Source organism: Calonectris borealis, chromosome 2 (assembly GCF_964195595.1).
Source record: "Calonectris borealis chromosome 2, bCalBor7.hap1.2, whole genome shotgun sequence".
NCBI classification, from domain to species: Eukaryota; Metazoa; Chordata; class Aves; order Procellariiformes; family Procellariidae; genus Calonectris; species Calonectris borealis.
Genome location: NC_134313.1, coordinates 170,627,967 through 170,652,972, shown reverse-complemented (window position 1 = coordinate 170,652,972; position 25,006 = coordinate 170,627,967). Strand labels below are relative to the sequence as shown.

Here is a 25,006-nt window from a genome sequence, read left to right as displayed (position 1 = left end):
CCGCAGGAAAGAGGGACCAGTTCCAGGCCCAAACTCTCCCCTGCTGATACGCCAGAAGTCAGTGCCTCATCCAAGGGAAACAGCTTAACCACCACGCTGCATACCCACCTTGATCTCGTAGTGCCGGTGTCGGTGCCGGCCCAGCTTGGCCAAGATCTCCTCCAGATAGTACTCCTTCACTGGGTACATGAAACCCGGCACCTTGACCACAGGGCAATCCCCAAAGTAATGCGAGAAACGCTGATTGTCTCCCGTGGCGCTCATTAAGACTAGGCGCAGGTCAGGGTTGAGCTTCTGGATGCCTTTCAGCAGGATGAGCAGGAAATCAGTGTTGACGTCTCGCTCATGGACCTCATCGACCACGACGTGGCTGACACCCTCCAGGCTGGGGTTCCCCTGCAGCTTCCGCAGCAGGATGCCCACAGTGCAGAAGAGCAGGGCTCCTCCCCTGGCGGGTGGCTTGCTCTCCAGTCGCACCTGGTAGCCCACATTCTTCCTCATGTTGGGACCCAACTCTTGTGCCACGCGCTGGGCGACCGAGATGGCGCTGATCCTCCTTGGCTGGGTGATCACTACGTTGCAGCGGGCGCCACGTCCCTCCAGGATGTAGTGTTCCAGCAGGAGCTGAGGGATCCTTGTGGTTTTCCCACAGCCTGTGTCTCCTGCTATTACCACTACAGGGTTCTGCTCAATGGCTGATAAGATGGTGTCCTTGTGAGGATCTACTGGCAGTGGGTGGCTCTCCTGCCATGAGGATCCTCTCCTTTTCCAGAGGGCCAGGAGATTCTGGCTAAGGCGCACTTCCTCTGCTTCCAACATGGGTATATACGTCTTCCCCGTGATTGCATCACTTATCGCACCAGATTCCTTGCTCAGGTTCATCATGTCATCGGCAATCCGGGGCCTGGATTCCCTGATGTCCACTGGATACTGGGAGAGACAGAGAAAGTTGCAGGGACAAAAAGATTAGTACCAGTCCTGAGAAGGACAGAAAGAAACAAGTGCCCGGAACAGACTCAGCCAGATTGGCTTTGCAGTGACCATTAAGGTTTGCCGTGACCATGAAGCTCTGCCAAAGTCTCTTCAGATTTTAGGTAACTCAGCCACTTATATTCTGAATTGAGGTTATTTAAAGTGAGAATTAACTTGGGCAGCTCCCTGCATTTTCCTCATTGCGTCCCCTATTTTAAGAGAGGTATTAGCGCTGATGTCTGAACTGACAGGCACAAAACAGTAACTTAAGCTTCCCAAGTCAGCGGCTACGCTGCATGCATGTGATGCAACGGCCCCTCAAAGACAACTTTTGGAAACTATCAAGTTACACCACCACCCTTCTCTCCCGCAGGAAGCCCGGACCCGTAACTTGCACAAAACATAAGAGTTTGGCTAAGCCAGAAATATTCTATCTTGGCAAAAGAAAAAACAGAAGTCCCATATCCCACAGGAAGAACTAGAAGGAGCAACAATAGGTCAGGAATTGTCCAGAACACAAATCAAAGCATTGGCCCAGCTGTTTGCAGGATGAAAAGTTCAGCTACAGATCAGTACTTTTGGATTCAGCGTCGCAAAGCCATCCCTCCCAGGCATAGTGTGACAGCTCATGTTCGTGTAAGCCTCATGGGAGGCAGACCAAGTTCCTTCAAGATGCTGCTGTTTTTCTAACTTTTCTAGCCCTTGGTTCAGTCACTTACAGCAGGTCATTCAAAAGCGGCTGCTGTCTTAAGCACAGTCTTGGCTTTCTAGGATGTTCACTACTGCTCTGCTTACTTTACAGTATCTGTAAGATACTGTAAAGATCACCCGAGATCTTTACTGTTCAGGCCCAAGAGTACTGCATCAGTGCTGCACCAGTGACTTGCCAACTTCCAAACAAGGGCATTATTTTCAATGACTCCAATAAACTACAGACATTTGTACCTGAGCTATGCTCAACCTCATCTTACCTTAGCACCAACTCCTGCTTTGACAGTGAATGCTCCTAAGGAGCCCTGTCTCGGCACTGCTTCAGCTCCCACCAGTGTCTGTTCACCACTGGTCCACCAGGAAGAGGGATCTCCTGGGTGAAAGCACCACCAGGTGCCTGGGGACCTGCACCCACCACTGATGTACAATACCGTGAGAGACACTCCCACGGGAAATGTGCAAGTACGGCACCTGGTCCTTGTAAAGCTACAAGGCACAATCAGAGTTTAATGGAACCAACACCTGGACGAGGCAGCATTCATAAGCCTACAAAGGAGGCTATAAGCAAGCCAAAACGGCACTCTAACATCCCAAAAGCCAAATAATGCGGGCAAATGTCACAGATGGATACAGAGAAGGCCCACTGCCCGGGAAGGGTCTCCCTTCCCCAAAGGTCAGCAGAGACTGATCAGTTTTTGTGGCAAACTATCAAGCCATGAATTCCCTCAACATTTTGACATGAAGCTCTCAACCCACATGCAATTCCTGAAGTTAAATGGGATCAGCCAAAGGTGGTTCTCAGACAGCTGAGCAAGCCTTACATGATTCAGATAGTTCTCAATCTTGCGCAGGGTAGCTTCAGGGACTTTGATGTGGCAGGGTTTCCTCTGGTTCTCACCAAGCTCCCGGAGTGAAGTCATGTTGTACATAGCATGGCTGAGGGGGTTGTTGTTCTTGTCCACCAAGCCAAGGCTCTGCAAAGGAAGAGGCAAACAACACTATCAGACACAAGACTGCTGCATACGAAGTGCTGGTATACAGAACACATGGGTCCTACAGGTTCGGATGGGCTAACTCTTACCCCAAATCTCAAATCCATCACTTCCTGCTTTTGCCATAGCAACAAACAAGACACGATCCCATCTCAACTCTGGTGAAATGGACACACCAGAGTCAACTGCTACCTGCCCCCAACACGACGCTCACAAGAAGGTCTTGAACAGACCCATCAAAGAAACAGCAGTGACAATTATATCTAACAAAACCCTCTTGCAAGGGCTATTAACTCTCTTGCTACGGTTCTAGTATGTTGTGATAATTTGTAAGTCCTACACTATTTCTTGGACTTCCCCTCTGCTGACTCTAAAGTCTGCAGCAAAACTATTGCAGCAATGTGTCTGGATTAGCCCACCCACAAGAATGAGAAGATATCTGTCTTAGCAGACAGCAGCAAGGTGGCCAAGAGAACAAACTAACACTTCCCTACACATCGTTTTATGGAGGGCTGAAAACAAGCACAAGAGCCTTCAAGGAGTCATCACAGATGAGACACTAGAGGGGTACAAGAGCAGTTTGGACTGAATCCTAAGGTTCAGAAATACATGTTTATTAAGCATGAAGTCAAAGATCAGAAAGTTTCAGGCATCACCCCATTAGGCTCAAATACAGTCACAGACACTGTAGACATGGGATGTAGGAGCCCTGTGCACTTACCTTAAGCTTCTGACAGGCCAGTGCCGCTGCTTTGTTTTCTGCCTCCACCTTGCGACGGCCCTTGGCAGCAAAAGTCATCGGACAGGGCCAGCGGAGCGTGAGCTTGCAGATCTTGGTCTTGGTGCCTACTGTGCGGAACTGCATGTATTCCTAAAAGGCACGTAAACAACATCAGAACTGGGGGAGATGTTACGAGCCTACATAACTAGGCAGGCATTTTCAAAGACACCCCAATATTTCTAAGCAGATCTTAAATTGTTGGGGGGTTTTTTGTTTGGTTGGGTTTTTTTTGTTTGGGTGTTCTGTTTTCTTAACAGTGCACTAGAACAGGTTCACCGCACTGAATTCCGCCCCCCCAGCTCACAAGGCACTGGCTAAGCAGAAGTGAGAGCAGACAGCTGTGTGAAGAACGTCATTGAGAGCCTACGGGGTGGAGCACAGCTACTGTTTGCTGAGCACATGAGGTCTGGAAAGGAGGTGGGTGACACATACCAAGGAGGAGGATCACCGGATACTGGCAAGAATCAAGTTGTGGAAAGATTCCGTCAGCACAGAAATTACACTTTGCTCCAAGTAACACAAACTTGTGTTTGTTGCAGATATATGGGGAAATGCAAACTTATCACCTTAGAAAATATTCTCCTTCATTCAGACAGCAGCTCCTCTATTGCCCTGGCCTCAAGTAACAACATTCCTCATGCTTCTATTAAGACGTTTCCCCAATTCTCACCACAAAGTCTTTCCCTTGCTCTTCAGGCTGATTTTTCTAGGCCTAGTTTTAACTTCCCTTCTCTCCCCAGTTCTCAGCTGCCCAAAAAAAGCATCCAAAATGATTCCAGTTGGAAGTCTTTGAGCTTCATCCCTCGCAGGGGTCAAACAGCACCTTACCTTGACTGTGGAGGAAGAGGTTGCAATCTGAATCACTTGGGCCAGGAGATTTTTGGGAAGTGGGAACTGCGTCAGGGCACGGATGGCAGTGTTGTCGTCTGTCATTTCAATGGAACTCCCTCCTCGGCTAGATGGAAGATGAGAACAGTTTGATATACAAATATCCACTCTGTGCTCAGACCCACCTCGCTTTAGGTCTGCTACTGAGGTCTGAAACTGAGTAGTTAAAGGCACAGATAATTTTGGTCATCTGAAAAGTCAAGCTGTATCTTGCTACTAAAATCTGTCAGTCACAGAACAATCACCCAGCCCAGTAAAGCCAGCTACTAAAAGCATTAAACCTTTACACTAGCACTGCAAACCAGATAGCATCAACAGATTTTAACAGATTTAATAAATAAATCTGAATCCAAAGAGCATCCCTAAAAAAAATCACCACCAGGTCCTTACGGATCTTACTCCTGTTGACTATTAAAAATCCAAGATTTGTGCTCATAAAATATGAAGTCAAGTAAGCAACTATTGTGATGAAAAGAAGCAGATTTAATACTGCCCTCAAAACCAGGGTAGTCAAAAAAGGTCTAAGTGCACATGCACAATTTCTGGGAATGGAAATCTCTTTAGGCACAGAAGAATAAGAAAGGCAGGTAACAAGTAGGCAGCAGCCGATCCAAAGGGCAAGACTCCAGAGAAGACGCCTGTGCATTCCCTTGTGACGGTAGCCAGGTACAAGACCAGGCTGCCCCACTGTTGCTCGCACAGAGAATGGTACAGTAGCCAGTGTTTGGCCACACCAGCAACGTGGGAAGCTGCAGCTCAACTGTGAAGAAATGCAGGGATGCATCACCTACAAAGAAAAGTCTCTCTTCTTCACTGCCCTGGATTAGCAGCTATCAGGGCAGACATACCTTGCATCTCTGCCTGGGGTTCGAGCATCCTGATGTGCCATAGGTAGATAATCAGAAACATCGATTGCTTCTTCTTCCAGCTCTCCTTCCTCCAGTTCCCCCTCCTCTAGCTCCCCTTCCTCCAGCTCTTCTCTCCTCATTGCTTTAGGCATTCTGCCTTGTTCCATGGGCTGGATGGAATCGTCCGGCTCCATCCGTCGCCAGCAGGTTGACAAGTCGGCGAGAGAAGGTCCGGACTTGGAGCGCCACTTGCCCTCCGAGCACCACCTCTCATCGGGACAGCCAAGCTGGTCAGCAAGAAGCCGGTACTTTGCAGCATCAAAGAGCTCATTTCTGGGCCCCAGCAAACCCCAGCCCTGCAAGAGAAAAATGCGTTGTTAGCTGCAGTGAAGAGACAGATACGAGTAACTGCAGGAAACCAAAACACATCTGGTAAAGGAGAGAAATGCAGGAGCAATTTCTTCATATCCTACAGAAAAGGAGAGAAAGAAAAGAGACTTTCAGAAACATAAAGCTTTCCTCCTGCCTTTATTTCTTAAGAAAGGGAATCGTTCACTAACCTTACTTTCCAGAGCACAATTGCTTAGCATCACATAGCTTGTTAGAAAGGGTGGGCCAGGATTTATTGGTGTTTTACAAAGTATTAGCTATATTTAGCATTCTGAAGTTTTGAAACCCACCTCAGAGCATGAAATGCATCTTTTTGGAAAGGCTAGTCTAAACAAGTATAATCTGGGATAACACAAGATGAGGATTCAGGGAATGGTTCACCTCCTTTCTTTCCACAGGAACAGTTATTTGTATAAGCAGTAGTAAGGCCTCCCTAACCCAGCAGTTTTTGAAACAGAAGAGTTCCTAATTACTGCTGGCCTACCACCTACGTTTAGGACTGAATCTTACATGAAGCTCCAGACATACCTAGAGTGCAACACACGCCATGTCTTACTGGACTGCTGCGATAAATTAAAAGTTATATCTTTAGGCCTCTCAGTGGCCCCATATTAGACAAGGCAGTATTATTTTGTGCTGTGGAGTGCCTAAGGCAGCAAGAATTCACTTTGCTAGCTGCTGTACTCAAAATCGCTATATTCAGACACTCTCTGCACCAATTAGATGCTACTACTTTTCTTGAACTGATGACTATTTATTTAAAGCAGCATTTGTAGCTATTTCTATTGCTATGATTGCACAAGGCCTCCCATCATGAGGGACTTCTGTTGGGTTATAGGTTTAGCTGGCAAAGCACCAGAGTTACAGCTTTGCATGCTGATCTATGGCTTCAGGGTGTTGGGTTTTTTGGGGTTTTTTAAAGTTCTAAACTAAAGTACAGTTTAGCCATTTCCAAAATTTGGGGAAAAATATATTATAAATGTAGGTAGGAATCTTTTTTCTTTGAAAACTTCCAGGCTCTCAAAGTAAGTAGGACACAATGCTTTCTTTGCATGCTGACTAGTGAGGATAAACAAGAATATATTTCCACTGAACATTAACTGAATGAGCACCAACCATGCTTCAGGTGGAATGAAGTCAGCCAGTGAAACAATTTTTGCTAATCACAGGAGTAAAGAAACTAGTCTAAGCACAGAGGCCAGCTGAAGAAACAGCTAGTTTTAATGCTGCAATTCTTAACTTCTGAAGGCTTAATTTAAAAACTAAGTAGTTATTTCTTAATGTAGCTTTCTTGATCTACAAGCAAATCAAAAAGCTCTCTTACTGTCAGAACACCTGCAGTGTCTTTTCTAGGATCCTTAGAAGGAAGGTATCATTGTTTCTACTCCATAGATGAACGGGAAACTCCAAAAGCAAACTCACTTGCTCAAGGTTACAGACAGTCAGTGGCAGAGGTGAAGACGAAACTGCATCTTATTCTCGGAGAGCTGCTATGTAACACCGTATCTTAAACAGTGACCTTTATAACTTCACTATACTTGTTTGATACTGACTGTGCACACGTATCAACCATTTCCAGCCATAAGTGAGTGGCAGAGCAGCGTAACTTTAAAAGACTAATCGTAAAACATAAAATATAATTGACACACTATGGCTTACATGAAGAGGAAACGAGCCTCTGAAAGTACTAGGCTTGCAAATACACACAGGTAGACTGACAGAAGTGTGAGTTAGTGAACAGTAACAGCAAATATACTGGAGGGAAGCTCTACATCTCGCCATAGATGCTGAGACTAAGATAAAAGCTGATTAAGGTCTAGGACATAAAGAACAAAGACCAGAACTCAAAGAATTTAGCGAGCTCATGCCTGGTTGAAGTGGGCTTTTAAGCTCAAATGGATTCAGACAGCTCAAGACTTCACCCTCTACCCTTGATTAACAGATAGGCCAACTAAGAAAGTGAACAGGCAAAGAGAGAGATAAAAGTCAGAAATCATATCACCAAAATGGATGACTCCTGCACACTCAAAGGCTTGTTTCTTCAAGCTAAGGAGAAGCATAAGCTCACCTTGAAGAGCTGACATGCTGCAGCTGCTGCCTGCCTCTCAGCATCAATCTTCTTGGTCCCATAGCCTTCCACTTCCACATTCTTAGGCCACTTTATATGCAGAGTGACTTTCTGAAAAGCAAAGATAACCAGTGAGACAGCACAGAACAATCTCTCTTCTCCACCAGGAGCACAGCTACTTCAAACATCTCTGAACTCCAGGCAAATGAAAATCCCAAACTCACTCCTTGCTCGATCCCTTCATGGGAAGCTCCATTCCAGTAACTTAGAAAGAAAAGCCTGAAAAAGGGATACAAGGTACCCGCAGCCACATAGAAGCGGCATGGCTGAGCCAGGCCCAGAAGCCAGGCTGACTTCCAGCACAGTGCCACGTACTCTGGGCCGGAGCTTCACAGGCTGCAGTGTGTCAGCTGAGAGGAATCAAACGCCAAGAGCTCATTACAAGAACAATTCAGTTTCAGAGTAACTGTTCCTATGTACACTGCAGCATACCAGATCAGGCCTGAGAAGCAACATGCACTCTCTGACACATTTCCAGTTGCAACGGGAAGCAAATCTTCCTAACTGCTTCCTTGCTGGAATTTTAATTAGCAGCATATTTCATCAGTTACACAGGCAGCTACCGTACTCATTGGGCACATGAAAACCCAGCCTTGTGCTGCCCAACACAAGCTATTAAGAGAAGTAACAGTACCACCAGAGCTCCTCTTATACCAGTACAGTGGATGAGAGCAGCTGAAAAACCTGCAAAGGCAAAGAATGCTGAAAGCTGAACCCTGCCCTTTTTAAAACATTGCTCCAAATCAAGAACTCGTTCTACTCCTGGCCCTGCAGCTGAGTTTCTGCAAGGCTCAAAGGAGGGAAATGCCTAAGGAATTCTCTCCTGTTTCTGCAGCAAAGATGAAAGGTGGCATTTAGGTCCGCTGGGAAAACCCCACCTATAAGGCTAGAGAAAAGGCTCCTGACTTTTAAACAGCCTACATCTGGCTGGCTGCCTGCCTGCCATCTGAATCTCATCTTACTGTAGGAAATTGCTACGTATTTTGCCTAGGGGCTCTGCATGAAAAGGCACAGACCTGCTGAGAAAAAAGTTGTCTTATGAAGGCCAAGTTACTTGGCTCTCACGAAAAAACCTTGCCCACTTCCAACCGAGACTTCTCCAGTTTGTCTCACCTGTCCTTCTGTCCCCAAACACTTTCTAGGTTGGTGTTTTGTTTTTTGATATCCAACCCTCATTTTCTCCAACAGCTCCTCTAATTGGTTTTGGGGGTTTTTTGGTGTTTGTTTGTTTTTTTTGTTTTGTTTTCGTGTTTTTTTTCAATCTGAAGTTACACTCAATGTTAATCTATTTAAATGCTAGCAAGAATGTGAACTGATTACACAAACTAAAACGATGAGGCATTGGTTATGGCATTCCAAAATTTAAGTCAGGAAACTGCACTACTGCTCGAGGAAAAGCAAGAAACACAAAAACACAAATAATAAGGGAACTCTAACGTAACCATTAGTAATGCATTGCCTAAAATGCAGGGATGCTTAAAAAGGATGTGGCAATAAAAAACTGTCTGGGAAATTTTAGACAACGTTATTGGAAAATGTTCATCCATCAGAACTGAATCTTTTCCTGGAATGTACGTTACAGTTAAACTTCAGCTGGAAAGGGCTTTCTGCTCTAGAAAGAGAGCTGGTATGATAAAAGGAGGCAAAGCCTTGAACACAGAGCACCCATCAGTTCAGAACTTCTGCTCAGTTTATAGCACAGATTTGGATCTAGGCCTCTCGCATCCCAGTCAGTGCTCAAACTACTTGGCAAACTGTTTGCTTGAAATTCCTCTGCTTCATTTAACAAAAAAAGAGTCTGTATTTCATTTTGCCCTTAAGTAGTATTAGAAGCCTCCCTCCATCACAAACAAATTCTTCTCTTCTGGTTGCAACTGAACATTTTAGGCTTAGGCATTTGTTCTATTAGAATCTACAAGAAAACCTAGGCCTACTAAGGTCTAAAATATAGCATTTAAATTTTAATTTTCTAAAGTAGTGGGGTACATAGCCCAATACATTTGAGCACAGACTATGTGTCTTTCTGCTGAGAAAAGCAGGTTACAGCACGCTACTTAAAAGAAAAAATCCATCCTTCCACACACAAAAGGAGAGGGACAAGACCTACATTTATATACCTATTAAAGTATGTGAAAAGAAAGAGAAACAGGAAGAAGTGAGAATATTTCTTTTTTGAAAGACTATCACACAACTTTCACGTGGAATTAAAACACTTGTATAATTTTCTCTATCAAAGAGTTACATCCAGGATTAGCAGTATTCTTGGCTCACTGCCCACTCTATGCGCAACATACCTATCCCCAGCACAACAGGATTACCTTTTTTCTTGGCCCATTAGTATGGATGTACACCAGCTTGTCCCTTGCATGAGAAATGCCCAGGGCTCGTCCAATCACGCTGTTGAGCAAGTTTTTAGGCTGTGGAAATTCCTTTAATAAGTCTCTGGAATCTGAAAAAAAAAAAACAACGGAGGAACTAAATGTCTTGTAATTCTTGTGCAGTCCTGTTCAAAGACATGTTATAACACCTGCTTCACTGCAGCTCTGTGAGCATTAATGTCTCTAAGGTTACAGATAGAAAAGCAAGCCGAGGTATTAAGTGGTTCACCTACAATGTCTCCAGGCATCAGCAAAGTGGTACACAGGAATACAAAGTCTCCCGAGTTTCAAATGCAAGATGACACTGCAAATCCAAAATGGTCAACAATACTGTATGTCCCTGTCATGGTTTAACCCCAGCGGGCAACTGAGCACCACACAGCCGCTCGCTCACTCTGCCCCCCTCCCCCCACAGCAGGATGGGGGGAAGAGAATTGTAAGGGTAAAAGAGAGAAAACTCATGGGTTGAGATAAGAACAGTTTAATAACTGAAATAAAATAATAATACACAAAAATTGTAATGAAAAGGAAAATAACAAAAACAGAGAAATAAAAACCGAGAAAGACAAGTGATGCACCACCAACCGACCGATGCCCAGCCAGCCCCCGAGCAGCTGCCCCCAGCCAACCTTCCCCCAGCTTTATATGCCGAGCATGACGCCCTATGGTACGGAATATCCCTTTGGTCAGTTGGGGTCAGCTGCCCCGGCCGTGTCCCCTCCCAACTCCTTGTGCACCCCCAGCCTCCTCGCTGGTGGGGTGGGTCGAGGAGCAGAAAAGGCCTTGACTCTGTGTAAGCACTGCTCAGCAGGAACTAAAACATCCCTGTGTTATCAACGCTGTTTCCAGCACAAATCCGAAACACAGCCCCATACTAGCTACTACGAAGAAAATTAACTCTACCCCAGCCAAAACCAGCACAATCCCATACGTCTCCTGAAATGCACAGATTGCTTCCCCCTCTTTTAAAAGTATGAATATCCTCTAGTTAGAACTGTAGCACTGACAGTCTAACTCCGTGATTCAGTGACACCAACAATCACGTAACAGTTTGGAAAGACTCTTTTTCCCCAAAAATACGGTATCAACAGAGAAAACAACAGACTACATACACCCGTTGAATCTGAATACAAATATCCTAGCACAGAATTCAAAGCCCAGATTAACGCTTGGAGTTGATGCTTTTTCCTCACCACGGAGGCAAAAGCAGCTTGCTTTGTCATGCTTCGATATTGAAAACAAACTGAGCAATAACTATTTTGAACAGACTTTGGTATTTGCCCCCCCCCCCCCCCCCCCCCCGAACCATGCATATCACCTCAGGGTTAAATCAACGGTCTCGACAACACACCAGTTACACATTAGATCCAGCAGCCATTGGTAGTAACGCGAAATAACGCCTGGGGACTTCTCCCTGAATTTACTGAGATGGCTTGGTTAGAGGCTGGGAATATGGTTTTGTACTAAATTGCTCAGAGAACCCCCTGGAAAGAAGTTTGCCTACAGAGCCTTTGGAGATAAACCAGCCCAAGCAGGAAGCCGAGAAGCAGGGCCTGAGGCGGCAGGGATTGATGGCAGGTAGGGCTGGCTAGCTGAGCACAGGTCCCCTGCCCCGACAGGTGAGAAATGCTGCTCAGGGTACAGCACTTGCAGGAAGGGGATATTAATGATCAGTTCAAATCACTCATTTAAAAAAATAACAATGATAAAAATCACACTGCCTCCAGACAGAGCAATGTCATGCCCACCTCATGTTCCCCCAGCCTCCTTCCTGATGCCAACACCAGCAGTTTTAGCTGGCGAGGAAGCTGCTCTAACTCACCTCTCGCATGCATCACGGTTGTATCCGGCACTGTAGGGGAGAGCAGCAGCCCATGCAAGATCAGATTAAGTTTAATGTGATAACAATTCTGGACGCTATGCAACAGGCAGCTCTAACAGCTCACTGTTGCGGTGAGGGGTAGGTGCCACTCCTCCCAGGCTCTAACACTACCACTGCTCCAGCTCTGGCTGGAGCAAACAAACACAAACATACAGGAAGATGATTTGCAGCCCTAATCTGACAGAAAGCTAAACCAGAAAAGTAGAGTACACTGGTTGTTGCTCGGCTTGGACGTAAATCAGTCAACTGCATAGTCCTGCAGGTACCCAAAATCAGTGCAAGGGAATAGGAGAGAGGAACGGGATCTCCCATTCTGGCAGCAGCAAGCACGGATAAGCCACTGATCCTATGTTCACTCGACATCACAAACACACCTTCCCCAGGCAGTCACAACTTCATTAATCTTCCTGCAGACCATCAATGGGCTTGGGCACTACTTTTTAGAAGGCTTCTAATTCTCTACAGTTATTCAGGGGAAGTTTCAGTAATGAATCAGAAGTCGGCAACACACGATCATCGGTACTGCCAGAATCTGGAATTTCAGCTTGAGCTACCAAAACCGAGGAGAAATGACCCAACAGTTGTGCTTATTAGAGCGTCACCAAGATCTGCCACCACATTTTGCTGAAAACTCTGATTGCAGGGTTGCTAAAATGAAGATACACAGTAACTAGTTCCAGAGAAGCAAGCAAGTATTTAAGAGAAAGGCTCTGTCATACAGGCATGTGGAAGAGACATTCTCCAAGAAGCTGCTCAGCAAGGGAAAACTGATGTTATGAGGATGTATTATGAGGGCTCACCTGAAAGCTGACCAGGAGTTTTAGGGAAGGCAAAAGAGTTTTGTTGTACCACTGCAGGCCCAACACTTGTCAGTCTGTGGATACTTGGGTAAGGGAGAGCAAAAAACCACGTTGGTGATCATATCACCTTCTCAGCAAAAGAAACAGCATGCTCATCCAGAGTTCAGAAAAAAAAAATTATTAGTGACACTTAGTTTTGCAACTTCTTCCTCCAAACCGTAGAACCAGCTGAATCTCAGAGAAACCGCTTTCAGAAGCCAAACGGACCAGATACAGAAGGAATTTGGATTCCTTAACATGTACAGGGAGACACTGAAATACAACCTCCGTGGCCTGCGATAAGGATGTCAAGAGCTGGGTATCGTCTGAAGACAGGTCGCATTGTAATTTGACAATTGCCTAATTCTGACTGGCAGATGGAACTGGCTCGGTGTTACTTTTCAACCTGGTTTGTAGAGGACAAGCTGGTATTGAGAGGGCAGCGTCAAAATGAACAGATCAGAACTGCTGCCTGCTCAATCTCCTTCAACTATACCAATGTGGAAAAGACCATGCAACACACAACGGGCTTTCTGCCACTCTCATATGCATGATGGTCAGCCACAGTATCTTCCATTATAAAGAATAATAAAAAAGTCCACAGGCTGCTATTTCTCACACATACTTGGGCAAAACTCTTGGACAATTACAGGGGAATATGCGGGAAGTACTCTGACTTAGGAACACTAGTTGTCCATGAATTACCTTCTATGTGTTGGCCAGGAGAGCATGAAAATGGTCTCAGCCTAATGAAGAACTACAAGCCAATTTTCTGTAATTATACAGCAAACGTGACATTTCTACTTAATCATACAGTAAGCACCACTACATTCAGCCTTTGACCTGTTCAAGAAAACCGGAAAAATGACTAAGATTTTGGCACTCTGCAGTTCCATTCCATTCCACATCGCTAGGACGCATGGAGGGAGGAGTAGTAACACAATTCCCAAATGCACTATTAAATTCACTTAATAAATGAGAAATTAAAAAAAAAAAACCCACCCTCTAGCACCAGCCTGTATGATTTGGCCTCTAGCTGCTTCCCCTTTCAAAAACAATACCCTGAGAAATTTTGTGATAAGTAACAGGCAGAGGTAAGAAGTACATTCTTCTCAAATGCCCCCCAAAAAATGCAATTACCTAATGACGGAGCCAATTTCTCACATTCTGAGGTGACTCCTCAGTCAGGACTAAATATTTAATCCATTCTATAGCAAAGAAGAATAGGATCTCTAAATAACAAAGCCTAGTTCTGGCTTGCAGATCAGACTCCGAACTACCAACCGAGACACAATGTATTCTTCACAGCTGACAATGCCATATTCAGCAGTACCCTCTGACGTATCAACAGCGACTCTAAGGCTTGATGGATTACCCTCAGCCCATTCTTACCCCGAATTTGAGAGCTGAAAGGATCTTATCTTGCATGAAGCCATGCCTCACTCCTAGTTTTTAAAGAAACAATCCGAAATTGCAGAACTGGATTTGCAGAACGTTTCCTTCCCTGCCAGATTGGATTCCTTGGCATCTTCCTCCAAAGAGTGTCTTAGTTCTCTCACTGCTGAGAACGGGTATTTGGGTAGGAGTCATATTTGCAGTAGTCACAGCCCTGGGGAGGCAAGGAGTATAACCTAATACTCCCACAAAAAATAGAGTTATTTTCATACCCGATTCCTATCGAGCCAGGACCACATATGATGTCCGAGCTCTGAGATCACGAAGGAATATTAAAAGCCTGTTTTGGATAGCAGACAATTCAGGGTGGGGTTATCAAAGAAGCCAATTAACTAATTTAAGTTCCTCAAAGACAGTGAGTGCTTTAGTTTAACTTGATTGTGACAGTCAATGATAATTCCAAGCAACGCTGAAAGAAAAAGGAGAAACAAAGCTCCTAGCTGTAGTGGCTAAGCCTTCTATTAACCCCAACAAATCTGACAAGTAAAGACACTGTCAGGTACAACAAGAGCACAAATAAAATGGCCCATAGTCTTGTTCAAGGAAGACAGAGGAGCGTTAGATCGATTTCAACAGTTTCTATCTTCCCTCAAATTCTCTTCCCTGGAGAAGCAACAAACGAGCATCCCTGGAGAAGCAACAAATGAGCAGCAAGGACAAACTATTAAATACAACACTCATCAAGATGTAAGCCCCCGCAGTAATAAATTCAAGTCAGTGAAGAACGCTCCTAACGCATCAAAAATTCACAGGGAAGAAGAAAGCCCTGTGGCTCCATAATATCCATTTCATAAGGAATCAGCCTAGACATGTTTTACTGGGGAGAGATGGAGGGAGACAGAGAAGGTTCCACCTGGCAGTTTAGTTTGGAGTACACCAAAACAATATTACTTTTTGGTGCTTTTGGGGTTTTTTTTAAACCATCATCTAGCGACCCTGACCAAGGCTGCTTTCAAGTACACACAGTAATAAAAAACACATGCAAGAACAAACTTAAAAATTGGTAAAACTGATAAGGCTTCTTCAAAAGCAAGTGAGATCACCAGAGAACGAGAATGACCGATGGCCAACCTCTATCCCTGGAGGCACTCAGAACTCAGCTGGACACAGCCCTCATCAACTCGCTCCAGTCTGACCCTGCTCGGAGAAGGGGATCAGGCCACACGGCATCCAGAGCTTCAGTCCAACCTAAATTCTTCTGTGACACTATGAAATGGCAAATTTAATTAGTCTCAGAGAAAGATTCTTTCTTAGAGCAAAACAGAGGTCAAGATCATGTAAGTCTCAGTAAAGAGCGAGAAGTGCCACAGACCTGACTGAGTAGGCAGAGATGCTCTCTTCTTCACAGATTCTACTCCAAAATCCCACCATCTAGGCCAATGAAGCGAAGCCTTAGATATTAACACCAATATAACACTGCCATTTTTTAAGCTGGCCTCAGATCAGAGCTGCTTTTTCCGTATTTGTATCCAAGGCTAGTTACAAAAGCAGTCAAATGAGGATAGCTAACAAGACACCAGTTTACAAGTTGAAGGCTTAGAACTTGCCCTCATAGTTTTTTAAAAAAACTTTTATGATCTCTACGTGTTCAAGTAGCAGCTGTACAGGTAGAGCAGACTTACGACAAGACCCTGAGGACTTTTTATTTGCTCATGTCAAATGAATCTTCCAGTATCGCCAAACTCTCACCAGAAGAGCCTCGCATGGTCAATCCACCACACAAATCGGAAGGACGAGGCCCACCCCAGCAAGCTCTCCCCACGTGGCCCTCGCATGGCTGCCGGGCATCCCCCACTGTCTGGAGCCGCGTCCCCACTGGCACCCCTGAGCTCTGGGTGACAGGGACAGTCCACGACATGGAACTGTGCTGGTGAGCAGGCACGCCAGGAAAGCGAACCAAAGCCCAACGATAAAGTACTCAAGTACTCTCTGAAAATGCTGTTAGAAAAAGTGCTGAAGAATGAAGTACTAAAGAGAGAAGGAAAAAAAATTGGTTTACTACTTTTCTCAGGCAACACCTGAACCAGCTCATTAAACAATAATTTGGGGTGGTTTAGCATTTACTTTAGAAGTAAGTTAATTTGCTCTGTTGAACAGCTTGAATGTAACAATCAAAGACCATCTGACTCTGAACTACAAGATAAAGCTCAGCAAGGCTTCTGAAAGGAAAATGAAACTAAAACCCAAAGAATTCAGAAACTACAGAGAGAAGGTAATACTAATAAAAAAAAAGGGCTGGAGGGTGGGAAGGAAGCACCAAAAAAAAAAAAAAAAAAAAGAAAGAAGTAGTTTCTATGTAATACTAAACCAAATTTCCAAAGCGGAAGATTACAGCCTAAGAAACAAAACTCAGACTAAACCAGTGATTTTAAAAGGGAAAATGTAGTAGTTCAAGTCACAGCCTGGAAGCAGTAACCTCCGGCACAAAACTACTCGTATCTTTCTGAACTAGAAGCATTCTTCATGCTTCGTAATCTAACAAAAAGCAATTGTCAAAATGTGACATCAAAACACACTTTCAAATATTCTTTTAAAAAAGTAACGATTCCTTCTGAACAGCAGGAAGGCATCTACCCTTCAAATGCCTGAACCCCACGCCCTCTCACACACAACTCTGTTGTAGGCTGAAAGACTGACATCCAAAAGAGAAAAGAAATCTCCCAAGCTTTAGACAGAGACATCACCCCTGGCCAGATTTACGGACACCGCAAATACCAGGATCTACGTTAACGAGAGCTGTCCATATCTCGATTAGCGTTTCATTCAGCTCAGGCAGCGAGACCACCTGGTGGAAGGCCAGACCGAAGCCCTTTGTACACGAAACGCAGATAAAGCGACGCTCCGAACCGCCCGCAGCCTGCTCCCGCAGCGCGCTCCAGCTCCGACCTAACGGAACTTGCTGCACGGCGACGGCAGAGCAGTTTTCCTGGCGGATGCTCGATGGGCGTGCTCAATCCATCAGGATTTCTAGCGAAAGATCCATTTATGATTCTTCTCCCGCGTCAGGTCACGGTGGGCGATCAGAAGCGGCAAGGACTTTTGCCCGGGGCTCGCTCGGCCCGCCTTCAAACCGGCGACCTTGAGCCGAAGGGCTCCGCACCCCCTCTCCGTTTTCTGGAGAAACCCAACTCTCCCGGTCCGCACGCCGCCAACAAAGAGCTCCGCACACCCGCGCAGCGCGGCGGGGGCTACCACAAAGGCCTCGGCCCCGGCTGCCCGCCGGCGGCTGCCGGAGCTCCCCGCACCGGCCGCCGGCCCCCCCCGCCCCCCAAGGCGCACCGACCGCCACCGGCCCGTTACCTGCGGCGGCGGCAGCGGCGCAGCCGTGCGTGCAGACACCGCCGCAGCTCGCAGGCTCCTCTCCCTTGCCGCGCATCCCGGCGAGGAGCCCCTTCCCCGGGGCAGGGTCGCTCAAGGCCGCGCCGCTCTCCCGCGATGGCCGCCCGCCCGCGACGCGGCCCCGGTCGCCCCTCCCAGCCGGCGGTGGAGGGGGAGCTGCGGGCGGCCCGATGCGGCCTAGCCCAGCCGCCCGGAGCGAGAGGAGGCCGGCGGGCGGCGCGGCCCGGCTGCAGGCGCGGGGGGAGGGACGTGCGGCGCGTTCACGCTCCCTCCTCCCAGCACCGAGCAGCGGGGCTCGCTCCTCCCTTCCGCTGCGTGCGGGGCCGGCGCGGCGCGGCTTCCCCGGCCGCCGGGCCGCGCACACCGGGGGCGCCGCCGGTTCCTCCCCCCGCCCCGCCTCGCCGCCGGCTCACCCTTCACCATGGCGGCGTCCTCCTCCTCGGCGCCCGGCTCTTCCTCCTGCCTCGCCTCCTCGGGGCTCTCGGGCGCCGGCAGCCGGGTGCAGAGCCCGCGCGCCCCCGGCGCCGCCCGGTAGCAGCGGCAGAGGCGCAGCGGCCCGGCCGAGCCGCAGGCCGCCGCCGCCTGCAGCAGCAGTCCCAGCGCCGCCATCTTGAGGTTGTCCGGCGCCGGCTTCAGGCAGGGCGCGGACAGAGACGCGGCCGGGCGCCCCGGCGGGAAGGCACCGTCCGCGCCGCAGCGCCCCCTGGCGGGCGGGAGGACCTGGCGCAGGGACCCCCTGAACCGTAACCGGGAGGACGCTGAGCCCACGCGTGGCAGATCCCCGCGCAGCGTCCCCGCCACGCCACGCGGGGCCAGCCTGCAGACAGCCAAGGAGGGGAAAAGGAAACGAAAAAGAACCTGCTTTCGTGTCCCTGCCGAGGCAGAGAGCGGCAGAAGTTTACCGGGCTCCTGCCTGCGAGGTGCCAGCCGCCGTGCGCAGGACTCGCGGCGCCCGCTGAAGCGCTAAACCAGCAGAAAGACATTTTCTTCCTCTTTTAAAACATCAACTTGCATCACTGAGCTCTACCAGCCCTGCCTGGAGTCGTTTGTCCTCCCGACACGTGCGCATCAAACAGAAACAACGCAGCAAGTCAAAGCGTGTGCTCGTACACCGACAGTGCATCCCGCGATACGGACACGGGTCGTCTCAAAGGGTTTTGTGAATATTTTGTAGGTGTCACAAACCCCCCCAAAAAATAGGATGTCTTCACACGCTCAAGGAAACGTTACCACACAGAGATGAGTCACTTGCTCCAAGATCTGAGCAACCTGGTGATGATACTGCAAACACAATCCGCGGGCCAGTCCTCCAACTATGGATTTTATTTTAGAATCGTTACTAACCTTCTCTAAGTAGAGGAAAAAACACACATGCAATTTTTACTATGCTTTCAACAGCGTTTGGCTGCCCTCGGTTTCACTCCTGCACACATTTCTTGCAATCCTTGCACATTTACAGGCAAAGCGATCTTTCTGATTGTTTTAATACAAGTGACTGCAAGAACGATTCAGAAGGGGAAATTCAGAAACCGCCCTGGAACCTGAAAGCCGTTTGGGGTTTCTTCTCTCCAGCTATGCACACACCCCACCCGCACCCTAACACACACACCTGCAGACTAAGTAATTCATGTTCGAGCGTATGTTACTAAAAATAAAGTCCGCTTGCAGCCCATTGTTTACTAACATTTGAGATAAACACTAACGAGGCAGCACTTTCCCTTCTTACGCATTTCTCCCTACTTTCCCTTCTTACACTTTCTCCCTAAGTCGACTCCCCTGTTACTTGGTTCTACACGAATTATTTTGTATCTGAGGCATAAAATTCTCAATGCGGTAGTGCTGGTTGAAATTCAAACACTACAGGATTTTTTTTTTTTAAGTCTGAATTATTTTTCTAAGCAATTAATGTATACAAATTTTATTATCTCTGGCTGCAACATACACCTGGGACTACCATTAATTTGTGTGTTTCTTTAAACCAGGGTATCATTTTTATGTCAAACACCTTATTACTCAGTGACTATTTTGTGGATTTTACGTGGATGGTTGTTTAAGCATCACGATGAAAAAAAGGGGGTGGTGGGTTTTTTTGTTTGTTTTTAAATCAGAAAGGGAAATCTTCAATAAGCCACGAAAGGATTAACTAACATAATTGTACACCTAAGTTTTACAAAGCCTGTATTCCACAAGAGGTTCAAGAAGTGGAGAGTTACCAAACATAACCCTGTATAAAAAAAAACACTTTTGGAAAAGCATACATGAACACTCAAAAAAAAAAAAAATCTTACTACACCAAATTGCCTTTTCCTATATGCACACTTTTTAGAACCTCTGTGAATTAGCTAGTGATTTGTCTGTGTAGTTATTTTGTACTAAAAAAACCAAAAGCTAACAAAAAAACCCAGATCTTGAAGCAGCAACAGAAGATACAAAAAAGACCTTTTTTTTTTTTTTGAAAGACATGAAAGTTATTCTGGCACTCCAATTATAAAGGCTTAGATTACAAATTTTAAGAGCATTGGTCCACTAAAAAGGAAAACAGTCATGCTAGCCAAGTCACTCAATTTAAGGAAATGAATTATACGTAAATCTTTTGATAGCACGTTGCACGAACTCTTACTTTCAGAAATAAACTTCAGTTGGTTTGGAAACAAAAGCTTCAAGGAGGACTAGAAAGAAAGGGTGGCTGGAAATAGTATGTAAACATTAACACATCCTTCTGGGAAGAGGAATCTGCTGTGAAACTACTTAACTTGATATAGTTGCTGGTTTATTTAGCATTTTCTAGATAAGGCAATAAGCTGTCTAGCAGTGAAGAAAAAAAAAAATAACAACAGCTAGTCAGCTGTTTCAAGTTGTGAACATCAGAGAAGAAACACAAAAGGTAACAAGAGCCCTAAGGAGATGAAAACCATGGCTGGAGACCACAATGATTAAAAGCAAAACAAACAAAAGAAAACAGATAAATAAAGTACATGTCTAGGGAAAATCTTGGAAACACACAGTCAGTGGGAAGGAGAAATCTGGGAGAAGATGCTGAAAGACAGTGTGCTGCTGCACGGAAAGTTAGACATGAGTAGGGCTAGTGGTTTGTCACCGTAAATGATATAAAAATTATCTTATGAGCACAGAAAAAATAGTTAAGACTCAATTTATTAAAAAATTCCAGAAGTCACAGATTCCACATATTGAATCCAAAGATCTTTATTCTGCAGAGATGAGCGTTAAACAGCATATAAATAATCACTTAAAGCAATCTTCCCAGGCTTTGCCAGTTCAGGCTCACTTCGATGAGTTGTGGTTAATTCATCTTCTCTAGCCAAGCCCTTGCAGAGGCAGCAGCGCCATGCAGAAGCTCGTTAACACGCCACCTTATGTTAAAGACTTCCTTTTCCCCCCGAGCGCAAGTGTTACAGCACCCAGAGTCCCAGTCTGGCCATGACAAACCACTAGCCCTCACAGGAAAAGTTCCTTCTCTCTGTCTCAGACTCCAACCCAGCTCACACTATTTGACAGATGAGAGGGTTTTTATTCCCAGCTAAAATTACTTTGTACATAATTAACGCTCTGGACTTATAAAACATTCTGGGAATTTTTGTTTTAAATACGGAACCCACAATATTGGTGACTCACTAGCATGGCAGCGTTACAAGAATGGCTGGCACACTGTTGTGTTCCCCAAGCGCTAAAGCAGAAGCATGACTTCCCTGAGACAGGAGGTAGAGATCCGTCACTGGTTCAGCCATATCTGGAATATTTTATTCCATTCTATGCACCTTCTTTTAAGACCAAGTAATGGAGTTCAGGAAAGAACAAAGGAAAACAAAAAACAGCCAGTGACTGGAGGGATTTCTTAAGAAAAAATATGATCTAAAGAAAGAGGTTGGCAAAGCAATGACAGGGAAAAAAAGGACACGATAACAGTTGATGGATATTTAAAGTATGCGAACACCAAGGAGAAAGCACTTACTGAATTGGTACAAAAGGATGCAGGTATGTTTAGGAGGGTAAAATTAAAAGGCAAAAAAAGCCTTTACTTTAAGCTGAATAGCAAACAAGTCTACATTGTCATCTATAGGATAACACAACAGGTCTTCTCCCCTTCCAAATTCTGTTGTTTCCCTGAAATACTCGCTTGTACTTACTGTAACCAAGCTTACCTGCAACACTTAACTCATGCGCTACACTCACCAAGACAGAATGGAGTTACACTGGTTACAACAACCATCCTCGCTTTACACTTAAAGTGCGAATTTTGCACGCTGGGCTCCCCTCAGAGATAAAGTGTCTCTCAAACATAAAAATTGGCATCCTAATGACTAGCTATCGCTAGTTCTGGTACAGTCATCTCAACTTCCTTTTTTGTCCCTAATGCATTGAGAAGGAAGTCTGACAAAGACATCTGTAGGACAAACCTCTCATTTATTCAGCATAGAGGAGAAGAGTACTGTTTCTTACAAATTAATTTTCTTCATCAATCTGCTATAGTATTAAATATCTGAATTAAAAAAAAAGAGTTGAATTGAAGGTTGTCTCAGGTCCTTACCTTTAAGGGAATTCAGCGAGAACATCTCCATCACAGTGAAAAGGGTTGATTCCTAGGAAAGCAAAAGGTAGCAAAAAGAAATAGGAAGTTAGAATTAATATTTCCTTTGAGATGTTTCAAGTGCTTAGCACTTCTGAAACTAGTTGTCTTTAGCCCAAGACAAAGCTGATAGTCCTCAACAAATTTCACCTTGGTGAATTGTATTCAGCCTGTTTCATCTGAATCGCGCGTGTACTGTTTGCTCTCCTGTTATACCTGGCTGCTCTACACCCAAAGGGAGGAAGTGTCTTCTCAACCAGTGGTTTGTAGGTTTCGGAAGCGCTTTGCTTCTGTGATGATATTGATTTGGGGATATTTTTGAAAACCTTTTTAAGCCAGAATGCCACAGGTAGGTAGACCACTGCCATTATTCCCCCTTTTTAAAGCAAAACAAGGGAAGAAAGAGACGTGTACTTTTGATAATGTTCTTTGCTGAAATGACGTCAAACTTCCTATTTTAATTTCTTATTAAAATAGCTTTCACTCAAATAAGAAAAAAAAAACAACCATCAACTTTGTTTTGGGGTGCTTTATCTGTCATGCCGAATACTAAATACATTTTAGGCATTCTTGATAACAGAGTAACAAGGATTTTCTAACAAACTTGGATCAGATCAGTGAGGGTCCTCATTTACACAAAGCTAACATTAACTATCCATATTAATGGCTATTCCCACACAATTAATATCCTACAATTATTATTCTTTCAAATTACTCACTTTTGCTTTCAGTGAAACTAATGACAAAATTACTGTTTACTTCAGCAACAGCAAACAAGGCCTAAAATAACACCGCTTTCAGGACAGAACTATACGGACACGACACCTTGTTCAGCAAGTCACCTCCCTACGGGCACATGAAAACAACCCTGCTGTTGCTGACAAGTCTACACTTTGTCTTTTTCAATGACTAAATAAATAAAAACACAGTCATTTGACTTGTTTAAAAATGAAAAACCATACATGCTGTAGTAATTATCAAGACTGGCAGAGGAAAACATCCTTGGTATAACTAACTCACTGCACTGAACAAAGTTAGAAAACTCTTTTGTGGTAGTCGAGCAAGATTCTTAAGGCTGAAGCATTCAACCGTGGAGCTAAGTCACGGGAGGAATGCAAATTGAAAGTGCAAAGAGCGGACCACATAGCCGTCTTGTGCCCCCTTCACGTCGGGATCATCTCAGTCAAGGCACAAACCATCTTAAAGCCAACAACAGTATTTCTGATAAATTGTATGAGTCCAATATTACTCCGACACGAAAGAGCAAGTCCTTGAACACTCTGAAGTCATTGGAGAGAGACAACCAGGAGTATGACAGGGAATGTTGCCATATATTCTTAAATCTAAGTCACAGAGGTATCGGCCGCATCTTCCTCACAAATTTTTAAGCATGACAGAAGCTCTTTGCTTGCAGACAGGCTCAGTGTATTCCAGAGAATGTCGTCTACAACAACTTTCTGGGGCAATGTACCATTCAGGCAGATAAATTGCAAGGCTTACCTACAGAGCACAAATTAGTGGAAAAGAGAAGAAAGAACATCTCACCTACACTGGGATGGGCAGAAGGGCACTTCCAAAAATAAATGCAAGACAAAGTTGAAGAAAATGCTTTTTTTCTGCTCAAGACCAAGAAAAAAAAAAAATTGAAAACCCTACATGGATGATCTTACAAGATTAACAACCAAGAGCCCCATTGACAAGCAAGAGTCTAACAAAGTTGTTATTTATAATCGCGCCTGTAGATCCCAAGTTGAGATGGAGACTCGCCTACTGTTGGCGACCAACAGCAGCCCTGAGCCTAAAAGAGCTGAAGTCAGAGTGGGTGGGAGCGGGGACAGGACAGGGAAGAGAATAAAGGCGTAGAGAGATGAAACAATCCAGGTGAGGTCCATGAACAGAATCCAGCTCTTGCTGATCCCCTGAGGAGGGATCCCTTTTAAATGGCATGGAAGAATTCGAGTACTTGAAGCTTGAGCATCCCGTAGGAACATGGTCAAAGCAGAGAGAGGAGAGCTTGGCCAGATAAACTTAGGTTTAAGGTACAGGTCATTAAAAGATCAGCCCCTGCAGCACCATCACTGGATTACTCAGGACCAGATCTGGTAGGTGTGAACACAGAGGATCCTGAACTGGGATCAGTTTCAGCACAGCCAGCAGCTGGGTGGAAAGCCCAGGTTTTTGTTGCTGAAGATCGTGATAGCAAAAAAAAAAAGGTGTCCAACTACGGCAGCTGCTTCACCGTTCACTGAAATGAACATCATTGAAAGGGGGACACACTGGAAGATTCAAAATATACTTTGTCAGGCTCTGATGACAGGAGAGAGATGTGGGGCCTCGTAGGACACTGGATTTACGCAGAAGGGACTCTTACGCAGATGACACAGGACTCTTACGGACAAGGCAATGGTATATTTGGAATGAGAATCAACCGTGCACGATGATGCCATCCAACTGCAGAGCGCCTGATGCCTCACACCTGGCAAAGTGCTAGAATCCCAGATGGCAAAAGAGACGCTAGAAGTTTGTTAGCAATAATGCCCCTACTGCAAAGACAAAGAGTGAAACCAGTGAATGTGGCACTGGAAACTGTTAGATAAAATCCCAAAGGCCTGGGAATTGGGTCTCTGTTGGGTTTCCTTGATCCACTTGAAAATAGCTACACGCACGTATGGGGAGAAACCACATTCCCAAGAAGAAAGTACATCAAGATGCAGTGAATATCACAGAATTTCTGATTTTTGTCTACTGTGATATTCCAGCTGTGTATGAAGAGGTATAGCCCCAAGTGCTTTGAGTGAGAACAAAGGAGAAATTGTGT

General features: G+C 45.5%; 1 protein-coding gene across 4 annotated transcripts in view; it reads right to left on the bottom strand.

The window, feature by feature from the left end:
• The window catches only part of DHX30 (DExH-box helicase 30), a 37,000-nt gene that overhangs the window by 8,572 nt on the left and 3,422 nt on the right, over positions 1–25,006 (bottom strand). For 2 of the 4 annotated variants that reach the window (XM_075144443.1, XM_075144441.1), the window contains 8 exons: positions 22,150–22,201; positions 10,029–10,159; positions 7,651–7,761; positions 5,193–5,548; positions 4,285–4,411; positions 3,397–3,546; positions 2,505–2,657; positions 109–930 (listed from right to left, as the gene is read on the bottom strand). In XM_075144443.1, coding sequence (XP_075000544.1) covers positions 109–930; positions 2,505–2,657; positions 3,397–3,546; positions 4,285–4,411; positions 5,193–5,548; positions 7,651–7,761; positions 10,029–10,159; positions 22,150–22,180 — 1,881 coding nt within the window. In that variant the 5' untranslated portion in view covers positions 22,181–22,201. Of the gene's footprint in view, positions 1–108; positions 931–2,504; positions 2,658–3,396; positions 3,547–4,284; positions 4,412–5,192; positions 5,549–7,650; positions 7,762–10,028; positions 10,160–17,564; positions 17,985–18,016; positions 18,242–22,149; positions 22,202–25,006 lie in introns of those variants that run through there. The other 2 variants (XM_075144439.1, XM_075144440.1) reach the window with 2 other exon arrangements.